Below are 14,129 nucleotides of genomic sequence, written 5' to 3'. Positions count from 1 at the left end.
TGTGTGTGTGTAAATTTGATTACATTATAATAATATATTTTAATGTTTTAATATTTTTCGCAAAGTACCGCTTACATAAATTATTGCTTTATTCAGCAATTGTAGCTCGTATTGTCATAAAATAAGATGAAATCGTTTTCAGGAACTGTAAAAATAAAATATATATATCTTATGAAATATATATAGATGAGAACAAAAAAAATCAAATTCTCATAAATATTTATTGTGCTATTTTGATTGTACAAAAAAATAATTTAAAATTATATAGTTTATTTCTCTTTTTTCTCTTTTTTTCTATAAAAATGCGGAAACTAAATTATGTATGATAAATAAGTATTTTAATATATTTGTATAAATAAATATGATTAAGAAAAATATTAATAATAACAAACTTTGATATATAAACGAATTTATGATATAATATGATATAATATAACATGATATCTTACATGAGCATAATATTGTACCGACAACACTGGAAACATACCGCCCATAGATATTAAAAGTGGTTTTTTGCTTCTTTGTATAAAGATAAATATATTAGTGATTGTTTCATGAGATTTTTCAAACCAAGGTATACTATATGCAGACCAAGCAATTTGTTGACTCTAAAATGTTGTGGAGATAAACAGATTTTATAAATATAATCTATTTAGTTGTGCATATATCTTAAATAATACAACGTAGATGTAATGTCAATTCAATTCAAATATTATTTATATATATTAAAAATGTTCTGCTAAATTTAACTTATATATAATATAATAATATTTATAATATTAATGTACTCTATAGTGTTTTTTAATTATAGTTTTTACTAAAAAACAATAATTAATATATAATTTTCTATTATAGTAAAGATTGTGTTATTACGAATAAATATTTTGTTTGCTAATAACTTACAATTTCTGCTAAATCATCTGCCGGCCAAGCCGTAATATAAAGTCTTTCACATCCTCCCAATACCATGCAAATAAATTGTGCCGTTACAGCCAGAGGTTGCTTCTAGATAAATATATATATATATATATATATATATATATATATATATAATTTAAATTTATTTGGAATTTATTTATAATATTTTACAATAATTCATGTTTTGCATGTGTGTTTATCAAAGCGACAAATGTCTAATGATGAGAGTTACGAGACGACAAATATGTACACATAAAACATAATAAAATGCAATATAACGATATATATTGTAAAAATATAATATACAATATTAAACCAATATTGGACCTTACGCTTTTTATGTAATGTTTTATTTATCTATACTATATAAAATACAAAAATAAATGTTTGTATGATTTTTATAATTATCTGTACGTTATTGAAAATAATGCATAAATATTTATATAAAATGAGAAAGAGAAAGCGAAAGAAAACGACAGAAAGAAAGAGAAAGAATATGATTACAATTATTATTTTTACACTAATGTTACCATTTTTGTTAAGAATGTAGCAATATATAATGAAAAAAACATTGTAATTTTTTTCTAATTAAATTTTGTCTATAAGAATAGTTAAATATCTCGAAAACATAAACAAAAAATTGATAAACAGATAATATTGTAATTACTCACATGAACCAACGGAAAGGCTCCACAAATTATGGTAAAGCCCATTGTAATATTTGATTTGCAAATTAAATATTGAACCGTATATTGAACTTCTTCTACAAAACTAATATTGATGTTAATTACGACAAAAATTATATGCATTTTTTGTACTGTATTATTAAGAGTTTGAGATAAGATTTTTATTGCATGTTCAAGATATTGAAATGTATAATTTAAAATACGTAATTTTAATCTAGACGACTAATTTCATAAGTATGCAACTTGTATCTTATAAAAATAATACATAATATGTTTTACTAGATATAGATAATAAAAAATTTTTAAATTAAATGATAGAATATATTTAGAAAATAGAGTATTTAGAAAACAATATTTCTTTTAAGTAATTAATGGTTAATAGAGATTGTGCAACGTGCTATAAAATTATAATTTGATGATATTTATATTCAAAAGAGAATTAATTTCTTACTTTATTATTTCTTGATGTTTTTGAATGCACGTTTTCACATGACTTTCATGCGTTATTTGCTGCAATTCCTGTCCGAGCATTTCCAACCTCGCAGCGGAATAGCAGAAGAACATTGCAATCATAAAATCCACCGTGATACAGAATCCAGTTTGCAAGATGGCGAATACTTGCAAAATGTAAAGAATCGTTCTAGTGTAAGGAGTTTCAGTAGAAAACGGATACCAAGCTTCCATTGGAAGGTTTATCGATAAGAACAAAGGGCCGCAGGAAAAAGTGATTGCTGCCAGAATATAGGATATTCCAACAAAGGCATAAAAGCCCGAGTAACGATTTATATATTTCTGTATAATATGCCTCTCATGTAACTTGGAATGTTTGAGAAAATTTCTCAAGTGTGCTAAAAGCTTCTGTACGTATGTGAAAAACATGAAGAAATATTTTAATTATAACAATTAAAATAATTATTTCGTATTTAAAATTTTGATATAGTATTTTTAGAAAATATAACTAATAAACAATTTATTAATAAGATTCAGATTTTACTTGTAAAGAAATATAACATTATTTTATGTACACTGTATTAGTGCCATGTTTATTTAATAAGCGCCCAGCCATATACTTTTTTTGAGATGTGTATTATATTATATTATATTCTTTACAAAAAAAAGAAAAAAGAACAGTATTTATCTTGATAGCAAGAATATATTTGCATAATATGTGATTTTAATATTATGTAAAGCCATACTATTTAGTATAACAGAATCAAACCTGTAATCGTAATCTTCCTATTCTACACAATATTAAATTTAATAATACTTCTATCAATGCTGTCAATTCAGACAGTGCCTTCATCATTCGAATAATATCGTTTTCGGAATACCATGCACCAAGAATCAGCGGTGGCAATGAGCCCAACACGTTCAAAATTGCCAACGTCCAACCGAGATCTCGAAGAAAGATTTCTCGTTTTCCGGCTGTGGATTCTGGCGGCCACGTGCTTATGAACGTACCACAAATTTCGAGTACGCGAAGTACCTGATGAATCTTTATACGGATTAGCACCATCATCTCAGATTATTGAGATCACTGCTCTTTATATTTTATATTTGCAGATACATTCACATATTGCCTTTTTTGTGATACAGTTATACATCACTGCTGTAGTAATACTGAACGCGAATGAAGCATAAATCGATGTTTCATTACATATTCCTCACAAGGTGCATGATTAAAAAGAAAGTAATTAATGGCCTACGAATGATAGAGGAAGTAAGATATGATGCGAATAAAGTGAGGTATGAGGAAATGCATTGTACAAAGCTGTTAAACGTAGCTGATATTCAGCTTTCGTCAAATCTATATTTTATAGTTCTAGCGTTCACGCGTTATTGTTCTGCAATTACTCTCTCATTTCATAAACCTTGTAATTTGCATAGATTTTTTTTTTTAAGGAATATATCCGATGTTAATGTCTATAAGAAGTATCTACAGTGGCAAAATGTGCATAATATATACATATATATAGTATGCGTGCGTATGTGTGTGTGTTTGTGTGTACAATAAGAAGGAAACAAAAAATATATACATATGCATATATATATATATATATATATATATATATATATATATACAGGGTGTTTCATTTTAATCCGACCAGTCGAATATCTCGAAAACCAAGCCCGGGAGAGAAAAATATTTCAGACAAAAGTTGTTTGGTTTCGAGGGGGCCATAAGATGGTATCATTGGTTTGACCTTGAAGAGTCATTTGAAGGTCACATGAAGGTCACTTCAATTTTTTTAAATGGAACACCCTATATATTTTTGCACACTCTTGTAGCTTATCTCGAGAGCTTTCCAAAACACTATCATTAAGTACCTTTTCGTTAAGTACTTTTTGAGTTATGAGGGTTGAAATAATTTCTTAATTTTACATAAACCGTAAAATATCTTGTAAAATATTCACTTTTCGATTATCTTACCTTAATACTTTTATGTACAAAATAATGAGAGGAATCAATTGGTGTAAAAAAAACACATAGTTGTTTTTAAGAAAAAATATGGAATTGTTAATTGCAAATTACATATTTTTTCTTCAAAACAACTATGTGTTTTCTTTACACCAATTGATTCCTCTCATTATTTTGTACGTAAAAGTATTAAGGTAAGATAATCGAAAAATGAATATTTTACTAGATATTTTACGGTTTATGTAGAATTAAGAAATTATTTCAAGCCTCATAACTCAAAAAGTACTTGACGAAAAGGTACTTAATTATAGTGTTTTGGAAAGCTCTCGATGTCAGCTACAAGAATGTGCAAAAATATATAGGGTATTCCATTTAAGAAATTTAAGGTGACCTTTATGTGACCTTCAAATGACTGTTCAAGGTCAAATCATTGTCACCATCTTATGGCCCCCTCGAAACCAAACAACTTTTGTCTGAAATATTTTTCTCTCCCGGGCTTGGTTTTCGAGATATTCGACTGGTCGGATTAAAATGAAACACCCTGTATATATATATAAGTATATATACACGTACATATAATATTTATTTCATATTATTTTTATCCATTTTAATTATTGATTTTCGTAAAATTTTTTATAAGTAAAACTATCGATATCTCGATTTCATATGAAATACTGAAATTGAAATATTCCTTTATGCTTTGAAATTTTTCATATATTGAACAGTTCTTCTTATTTTTGGAAAGTTTTTCAATAATTTTTGTACATGTTTCATATTCTTGCACAATAAATATGATATTTAATAGTGTAATTTTTTTACAAAAATGTGTACATTTTTATAAATATAATTTTTAAGTTTTATCGTTTTAAAACAAAAATAGCCTTGAAAATTTTTAAATTAAAAAAATTATATTGCAAAAAAATAATTATAATACGTGCAATAATAGTTTCTAGAATAATATTTGCAATGAACGAATTAAATTCTAAAATAAATAAAGATTATGCATTAAACAGTATCTAGATGTGTATATAAAATTAAGTATTTATAATATACTCTTCAATGCCGTAAAATAAGAAAAAGCCTTTGTCATAAACTGCAAAATAACACGAATGTTAATAATTTATTTATTTCTTTACGTATATATTATGTATTTAATATAAATCTGTCTTACGTTTCCAAAATATTCTAAAGAGAGAACGGGAAGAAAACTTGCCATTGATATTGTAAGAGGTTTTTGACTTCTAATTATTATGAATAAAATATCGTTTATAGTTTCTGGTGTCATATAATCTTCGAACGAAAAGTTGTATGCTATCTGTTCGCTCTAAAATTTTATAGAATAATTTAATTTAATAATTATAATAACTATAATAATATCTTTTCGTCAATATTTCTTTCACAATAATTTATAGATCAAAATAACATAATAATTATTAATATATGGAAATAATAAAACTAGATAATAATAACTAGATATTTTAAAATTATTTACCATCTCAATTAAATCATTTGCTGACCAGGCGCTGATGTAAAATCTTTGGCATGCACTAAGCAATGTGAACATAAATTGACCTTTTACAGCCAAGGGTTGATTCTTTGAAATAAAATTATGTTTCTAATATTTTAAAGTGAGAAAGTGAGTGAAGAAAATAAAAGAAAATCTTTATTCTTAAATCTTTATTCTTAAATGCTAATTTTAAGTGCAATTTGAATAATAAATACATTAATAAATAAAGAAATCTTAAATAGTAAAAATTTGCTAATAAACTTACAATTATTAGTGGAAAGAAACTGCAAACTATAGTTATGCCCATGGTAAGATTAAATTTTAGAATTAAATATTGTATAGTAGCTTGGGTCAGTTCAACTAATCTAATTTCGATAATAAGTGGTATAAAAGCATCTTACGTAATATATCTTCTTTGTTACGAATTCATAGATAAATATAAATATCTTTTAGCTAAAAATACTTTTCTAACATTTATGCTAGTGTATGCTCATACATACACAATATATTGAAATATATTTAACAATATAACGTTAATATTTATATTAAACACAATGAATGTTACAATAAATAGAAATATTTTTTTATAAATATTAGTATCAAAATAAAAATATGCTACTCACTTGATAATATCTTGATGTTCTTTAATACATGCATGTATAAAATCTTTGGTTTTTGTATTTTTCAAATTATGTTGTAATATTTCGAGTCTAGCGGTGAAATAACAGATAAATGTGGCGATTGTGATATCGGTATTAAAGGCTAGAACACATTCTATGCCGGAAAAAATTTGAGAGATATAGATTAAAAATGATCTTATTGTAAGTGGTATATCCATAAAAGATGGATACCACACATCAACAGGAAAACGATCATTTGTGACCAGAGGGCGAAAGCAGACGATCAATCCAGCACAGGATAGCAATAAAATATTTGCTGCTGATATTAACATATAACGATTCATATGTTTCTGCAGAATATTTATATCATTCTTATTAGCAGTTTGTAGATAGTTTTCAATTTCTTCTAAAAGATGCTGTAAATGATTTTAAAAATGTATACACATATATATTATCAAATTTCGCGCAGATTGTGCATATTAATTATTTCATTTATTATTACAATTGAAAATTTTCTTTATTCTAAATATGGAAAAATATCTTAGAAATTAACTGAAAACATAACTATTTAGGGAAATTTTTTAATTAAGAATATGGATTTGATATTATAACGATATGTTGTTTTAAACTATTACTTTTTAAAATCTTTTTTACAGAAAAATTTAATTATTACGTTATTTAAATATTAAATCTAATGAATAAGCTAACAAGTAAGTGACTGCACTACTTTCAATCAAACAATTAGAGAACATATTATTTACAATAGTACAACGCAAAGCTTTGTCAGTTGGTAATGTTAAAATCATATTATCAATCGATGCAGAAACATATTTTCACAATAATATCGAATAATATAAAAAAATGCATATACATATTACAGAATATATTCTAATTTGAGTCAAGAAATAAAAAATGTTTTGCGATTTTTTATTTGTCGTGCTCGAAAGTGCATCCAGATATCTCCGTAATTATTATTTTAATTATACATTAAAGAATAAATGTCAAAATTAATTTACTCAATTTCTCTTAATCTTTCGTACTGAAAAACGTATTTTGAAGTCTTTTTACGTCTTAAACTTTGATGTCATCGAATCAAAAAATATAATACAATTTTAAGAAATAACAATGATTTCGAAATGATCTTAAAAAAAAACCTCGACTGAAAATTTTTTTCATACTATTCGCTTATAATAAAGCAATTTCTTTTCTGGAGATATTTTCTCTAAAAATAAAAGGCATGTCAAAATATTCATGATAAATATTCTGTATATTTAAAATAGTCCTATATATATGTGTATATATGTTTATTGAGATCTACTAAATAATAAAATACAAGATAAGATATTAATGACAGTTTTTAACATAAAATTAAATGTGATAATTATAAATTAAACGTGAATATATATTTATTTTTTATGGCAAAATATAAGTTTATTAAATTTTTTATTAAAATATTAATTATTTACGTAAGATAAATTATAAAAATCTTTCATAATTTTTATGATTTTATCTTTATATAAATCTTTAGTTTTTATAAATTTTTATATAAATCTTATTTTAATATTGCGTAATCTTTATGTAAATTTAAACTTATTTATATTATTTTTAGAAAATTGTAGCATTTTCATATTTTGTTTATTGTTGCACATTGTTATACGTTTTTTTCTTATATTTGATTAAAATAATAAAAGCTGTCATACCTGAAGCTGCTCTCTTTGAATGTGGCATAATATAAGATTTAGAAGCCCATCAGTAACACAAGCAGCCATCAATATAGTTTTTAGCACCATAATGATATCATCTTGATTGTGATAAATGTAGAGTATCTCGCCGATTAATTGAAATATAAAGTTGCCACAGATAAGACACCAAAAAATATTTCGAAGAATGTTGTAAAATCTTCCAGATATCGGTTTTGGCGATGTACTGGATAACACTCCTAATATTTCAAGAATCCAAAGCAGTTGTTGAGGCTTCAAGTGAAAACGTGCCATTTCTATGTACAGTTAACTCTTGAATACAATCCGAGCTATGTACTCTCGATTTCTTATCATTAAATATTCAATATATGCGCTGTTTTAGTATTTTGAAACGCAATTAAGAGTGTAAAGAATTGAAGCTCATTATAAGTTGTAAATAATTAATATATGAATAGGGGTTCTTGAATATAATCCGAGCCATGTACTCTCGATTTCTTATCATTAAACATTCAATATATGCGCTGTTTTAGTATTTTGAAACGCAATTAAGAATATAGAGAATTGAAGTTCATTATAAGTTGTAAATAATTAATATATGAATAGAGGTGCTTAGTAGATAGTATGATTTGCGTTGTTTTCTAGGAAAATACTAAAAGTCAAATTATAGCTTCAAGAAATGACTTATATTTTATAAGTTCCAAAGCATAGTAAAGCTGATAGAAATTAATATTCTCTTTAAATGCTGTCTGACATATTATTCACACACATCATTGATTAAGAAAATTAATTTTTTATTATAATAATGCTCGAGACGTAGTAGAAGTATGTAGCAAACATAGAATATACAGAATGTCATGAGGTAAGGTACAGATAGATATTGTCAATATATCATGTTTATCTTCAATATACTTTTCTTTCTTTTCTTAACAATACTCAGAATAATATCATCTTAATAATCGCTTGTATTTTATGAATAAATTGATCATGCTACTTTACAATTTAAGCGTTAAATAAAATATTGTTTCAAAACAAAGTTGTTAATTTTATTAAAAATTTTAAATTATAAATACTATTGTGCAGACAAAAACAATGGTAAAAGTTTGCCTATTCTAAAAATCGCTCTAAGCAACATTTGTCTCAAACTCTTTTCCAAAAAACTTGCATTTTATATAATTTATTTAAAATAGTAATTTTTAGTACCAAATAATAATTTTTAGTTACATATTTCAGTATATATAAAAAATCGATATATATATAGTTATTAATTTATATTGCGTTTGTGTAATTATTTAATAGATGTGAAAATAATACATATGTAAGTTGTCTTTCCTTTTATTTTAATCACCAATTATTGCTCTCATTGTTGTAAAATAAGATAACGTCATCACGAGATACTGTAAAAAGATAATTCATATTTTTTATTTTATTTCTATCTCCAATTATGCTTAAAGTTATTATATAATATTATTATATAAAAAAAAGATTATATAAAAAATATACACCTTAGCGAAATATTCAAGGGATAAGGTTGGTAGAAGACCTCTTATGCTGATTTCAAATGGTATTTGGCTCCTTTGAATCATGAAACATATATCTTTAGCGTTATATTGTAATTTTTCAAACCATGGTATATTATATATTTCCATTCCAATCTGCTTACTCTAAAATCGTAACAGTATCAATATTAATTTATTATAAAGCATTAATTAGTTTTTGCCAAAATAGTTCTATAAATGTAATAGTTTTTATGATCATATAAAATATGCTAATTCACATTATTCATAATTTATTATAAATTTACTAAATAAAAAGAAAATAACTTCAATTTTTATTATAATTACATTTTCTTTTAAGTCATCAGCTGTCAAAGCAGTAATATATACTCTTTGATATCCACAGATTATCATAAATATAAATTGAGATAATACCCATATCGGTTGTTTCTATAGTAAACAATATAATAAATTTAAAATAAAAGTTAAATAAATATCGTTAGAAACCGAGAATTATAATAAGAAATAATTAAATGTTAATAAAAATGCAACATACGCGAATAATTGGGAAAGCACCAAAAATAATAAGTGATGCCATCATAATGTTTGTTTTGAGAAGAATATATTTCACAGTATGTTTTATTTCATTCATATATCTAATTATGAAAAATAAATTATAATTTTATTACTTACTATATGTTATTATATCAAAACATGCTAATCATGTTAATATATTTATATTAATATTAATATATTAAATTATTAATAAATTGATCATATTAATACACTTGCAATACACTATAGAGATATGTAAAAAGATCTAAAAATTTACTATATTTATTAGATACAATTTTATGATAAAGAGTTTTTTAATTAGGTTTTTAATCACTTACTTGATTATTTTCTGATGTTTCTTAATACATGAATTTATCTGCCTTTTATTCTTTGCGTTTTGTATTTTTAAACATAACATTTCTAATCTTGCAGATGAATATAAAAACAATATGGCCAATATAAAGTTCGGCATAAAATTAAGTCCAACTTTTATAATACAGTAGACATGTATGGTGTAGAAGATACGTATTGCAATCGGCGATTCAATAGGAAATAGGTACCATACTTCAATAGGAAACTTCGTCAAAAGAAAAAGAGGACCGCAAGAAAAGACGACAATGGCTAAACAGTTGCATATTATAATAAATACAGAAAAGAAGAAATAACGATCCGTATATTTCTGCAGGATGGTTTTTTCATTGTCATCGGAAGTGCGAAGAAAGTCTTCTATTTCTCGCAGAAGATTCTAAATTTAATTAATATTTTTATTAATATTTAATTAATATTTAATATTTTTATTAATATTTTATTAATATTTTATTAATATTTAATATTTTTATTAGCAAATTAAAAAATAAGTTCAACGATGCATAAGTAATAAAGCTGAACGACACAATGTTTTGTTTGAAACAATATTAATAATACTTAGAGTACATGAAAATTCATGAGAATTTATTAATAATATATCTGAAAAAAATCATTTACGCATTTAAAATATCAAACATAACGTGACATTGTGTAAGGAGCAAATGTATATCACTATACAAAATATATCTCACTCTACAACATCAGAATAATACGAGAGTAATGGTTAATGCAATGCACTGACCTGTATGCGCATGCTTTTTAATTTGAATATGATAAGATTGAGAAACGTGTCCACTGCAGAAGAAAATTGTGAAAGAGCCTTCATTATCGTCGTTATATCGTCCCAAGATTTATAAATAGAGAACATAAATGACACTATTACTACAATTATATTCAAGAATATAAAACTCCACTCAATTTCTCGCAAAATAAAAATAAGTTTTCCTCTATTAGGATCATACGGCCACGTATTTGTTATAATACCACCTATATGAATAAAACGAAATATTTGATGAATCTTCGGTCGTAATTGTACCATTATTCAAAGAATTTAAAACGCAAAAATCAAGAAACACGTTTTATGTTCTTTCTGGCATAGAATATTTCTGATGAAATTGTAAATGAGATTATAAATGAGATAGAGTAAAATAATAGCTCATTTCTGGTAATTTGTCATCGTAAACATATTTAATGAGCAATGGTAATTAATAAATAATTCTAGTAAACTCAACTCTGACTTATTTAATGTGAAGATTAATATTCATTGTAAACGACATTAGAAGGAGACATTATTTTGAGATTAAGTAGGAAAGTTATTGATAAAGGATTTTTTTTCAATAAATATATATGTACATATGCACATATATACACAATGATATATATACACACGTAGATTATTAAATTATACAAGCATTTTAAAGTATAGATTAATTATTTATTAAATGATGGTACGTATTACGGAGCTTATTATTATGTTAATTGATTCTGTGATTCGATTATTTTATTGCGCATTCTCTCCATAATTACTAATTTAATATTAACAATTCCATATATTAATAATCTAACAGTTCAATGAATATAAAAAAGATTTTTAATAATGCAACATTATAAATCAATTTTATTCAACTTATTTTATTTTACTATTTATTATTATTAAATAGTAATATTGCATTTACTTTTTATTTATCAAAGATTCATCAAGCCCATTAAAAACTAATAAAAATTTAAATAATATTCCTTTCCATATTTATTTTATTGTTAAATATTTTATTATATTATTAAAATTCCCTAAGATTTAGAATTTTTATCTTTATTTTTTATATCGTTAATCTTGAATACTCATATATTTAAAAACATAATTTTATTACATGCCACCATACGTAGAATTCAAAGATATAATAGATTCGATCTCTATTAAAAAAGGTCAATGAAGGAGCAAAACTTCTTCCCGTTGCCGGGTACTTATTTCACTTACTATTTTCACCGGTACATCAGGGTAATTTTATGCTCATTTACAGTCGTCATATTGTGCCCGTTTGTTGCCGTTTTAATATAACTTTGCTTTAATTAATATAGTGCTGTCAATTTTATAACATATAATATTATTAAAAATAAAGCATATAATTGCAATTAGTAATATTATAATTCTTGCTATAATATATAGTATAAAGCTATAATATAATTTTTTTACAATTTAGTTCCTAATTTGCAGAAATTTTATGATAATAAATAATAATGAAAATTTATTGATATATAGTAATTATTGTTAAAATTATTGCAAATCTACAAATACTATTGATATATCGAACATTTCGAAGCTAATATTAATCATTACGCCAAATACAAATTAAGTGCAAATACAATCGATTAATATTTTTATAAATTTATTTTGTATAAAACAAATCTAAATTAATCGATTGTAAAATTAATTATTACGCGTAAATATACGTCAATTTTTTTGCCTTTTTAACAGATATTTGATATTGTAAACTGTAATTATCAGAAAAATATTTTCTTGCATATAAATAAATGCATTTGTAAATTTAATATATTAAAAGTTTCTAATTCTAAATATGCAAATAATTAATAATTACAGCATTGTGAAGTATTTTACAAAATATTAAACAATTTATATAATAATATTAATTAATGCAAAAACATATTAAAATATTAAATATTTTATTATAGATATTTGAAATATTTTTTAAAATGAAAACTAAAATATTTTATATATGCGTTATATTTGACAATATATTTAGAATGAATTAGAAAATAAAAAAAGAACAATCTATATGAAAATATAAATAATAAATAATTTATAAATCACTTACATCACATATTTCGTTGCTCCGTATGTTGTCTGATGCTTTTCCTAATCTCCTTTTCCTCTTCTCCTTGTCCTTTGTTATTCATGGCACTCACACTCACTCTCGAAAATACGATTAATAATGATTAGATATATCGAACGACCGCGAAACACTTTGCACGACACTCCCGATCACGAAATAATTACACGAGAGATACATACTTTTTTATATCGTAAAAAATAAAGAACACGAGAGAAGACGATACGTTCGACATTTATATGAAGCCAAATTTATGCGCTAGAAATGACGCTACATGTGCTATCTTTATTGTTGATAGTATGTACACGCATACTACACCAATCGTAAGATCGAAAGATTAATGTAATGAATTGAAGATTATGACATAATAATCGTTTATTTAATGATTAATTTATGTTCGCATTTTACGAAAATTTAAAATATCAGACGAAATATATTTGACTTTAAACGTTATCAAATGAATAATTTATTAAAATTGGATTTAAAAGTTTAATATTCGGTAGTTGTAATAATTATATTTCGACGCGATCGCGTTTAAAAAAAGAATTCGATAATATACGAAGTATTTCGCACTACGACTATAGTTCTCAAGTGTCGTCGCGCGAATGAGAACAAGGCCGTGAGATGTAAACAATAGCGCGCTTTGCCGTCAAGGCCAAATACCGTGTTATTATCAACTCGTTGCCGAAATATTTTACGTATTTTATATATATGCGGAATATTAAAGCATAGAAATATTTTAAATTGTAGATTTTAATTATTTATTAAACGATTGTATCTCATTGAATCTTTTGTTATTTTAATTACTTGATTCTGCGATTTGATTGTTACGCGTAGTTGATATAGATTATATTTAATCGTTGAAAAGTAAAACAATAAAATGTCGTGGATGAAATATATTTGACTCTACATGTTATTAAAGGAATAATTGTTGTCCGTAAAAATTACAATGAAACTTATTTATATTAGAAATTTATTTAATATATACAAACGTTTTGCATTATGACACTAGTGTTATC

The 14,129-nt window shown here is 24.5% G+C and overlaps 3 protein-coding genes across 3 annotated transcripts; all 3 read right to left on the bottom strand.

Annotated features, from left to right (window-relative positions):
• Positions 1-88: 88 nt before the first annotated feature.
• LOC145962460 (odorant receptor 10-like) lies at positions 89-3,120 on the bottom strand. Its single transcript, XM_083083516.1, has 6 exons — positions 2,824-3,120; positions 2,056-2,462; positions 1,590-1,689; positions 904-1,005; positions 450-608; positions 89-145 (listed from the first exon to the last, which is right to left on the bottom strand). The coding sequence occupies exons 1-6, from the start codon at positions 3,118-3,120 to the stop codon at positions 89-91; spliced, it is 1,122 nt and encodes a 373-aa protein (XP_082939642.1).
• Positions 3,121-5,065: 1,945 nt separating this feature from the next.
• Positions 5,066-8,144, bottom strand: LOC145963343 (odorant receptor 30a-like). The gene is made up of 6 exons (XM_083085181.1): positions 7,851-8,144; positions 6,154-6,566; positions 5,796-5,895; positions 5,516-5,617; positions 5,195-5,347; positions 5,066-5,116 (listed from the first exon to the last, which is right to left on the bottom strand). The coding sequence occupies exons 1-6, from the start codon at positions 8,142-8,144 to the stop codon at positions 5,066-5,068; spliced, it is 1,113 nt and encodes a 370-aa protein (XP_082941307.1).
• A 2,088-nt stretch (positions 8,145-10,232) lies between these two features.
• LOC145962459 (uncharacterized) lies at positions 10,233-10,843 on the bottom strand. Its single transcript, XM_083083515.1, has 2 exons — positions 10,832-10,843; positions 10,233-10,643 (listed from the first exon to the last, which is right to left on the bottom strand). Exons 1-2 carry the CDS (start codon positions 10,841-10,843, stop codon positions 10,233-10,235), a joined length of 423 nt encoding a protein of 140 aa, XP_082939641.1.
• Positions 10,844-14,129: the final 3,286 nt, after the last annotated feature.

Source organism: Camponotus vicinus, unplaced genomic scaffold (assembly GCF_025532165.1).
Source record: "Camponotus vicinus isolate PSW18456_S1 unplaced genomic scaffold, iyCamVici1.0 SCAF_12, whole genome shotgun sequence".
NCBI classification, from domain to species: Eukaryota; Metazoa; Arthropoda; class Insecta; order Hymenoptera; family Formicidae; genus Camponotus; species Camponotus vicinus.
Note: the sequence above shows the minus strand (reverse complement) of the source record. Positions and strands in the feature narration are given on the sequence as shown.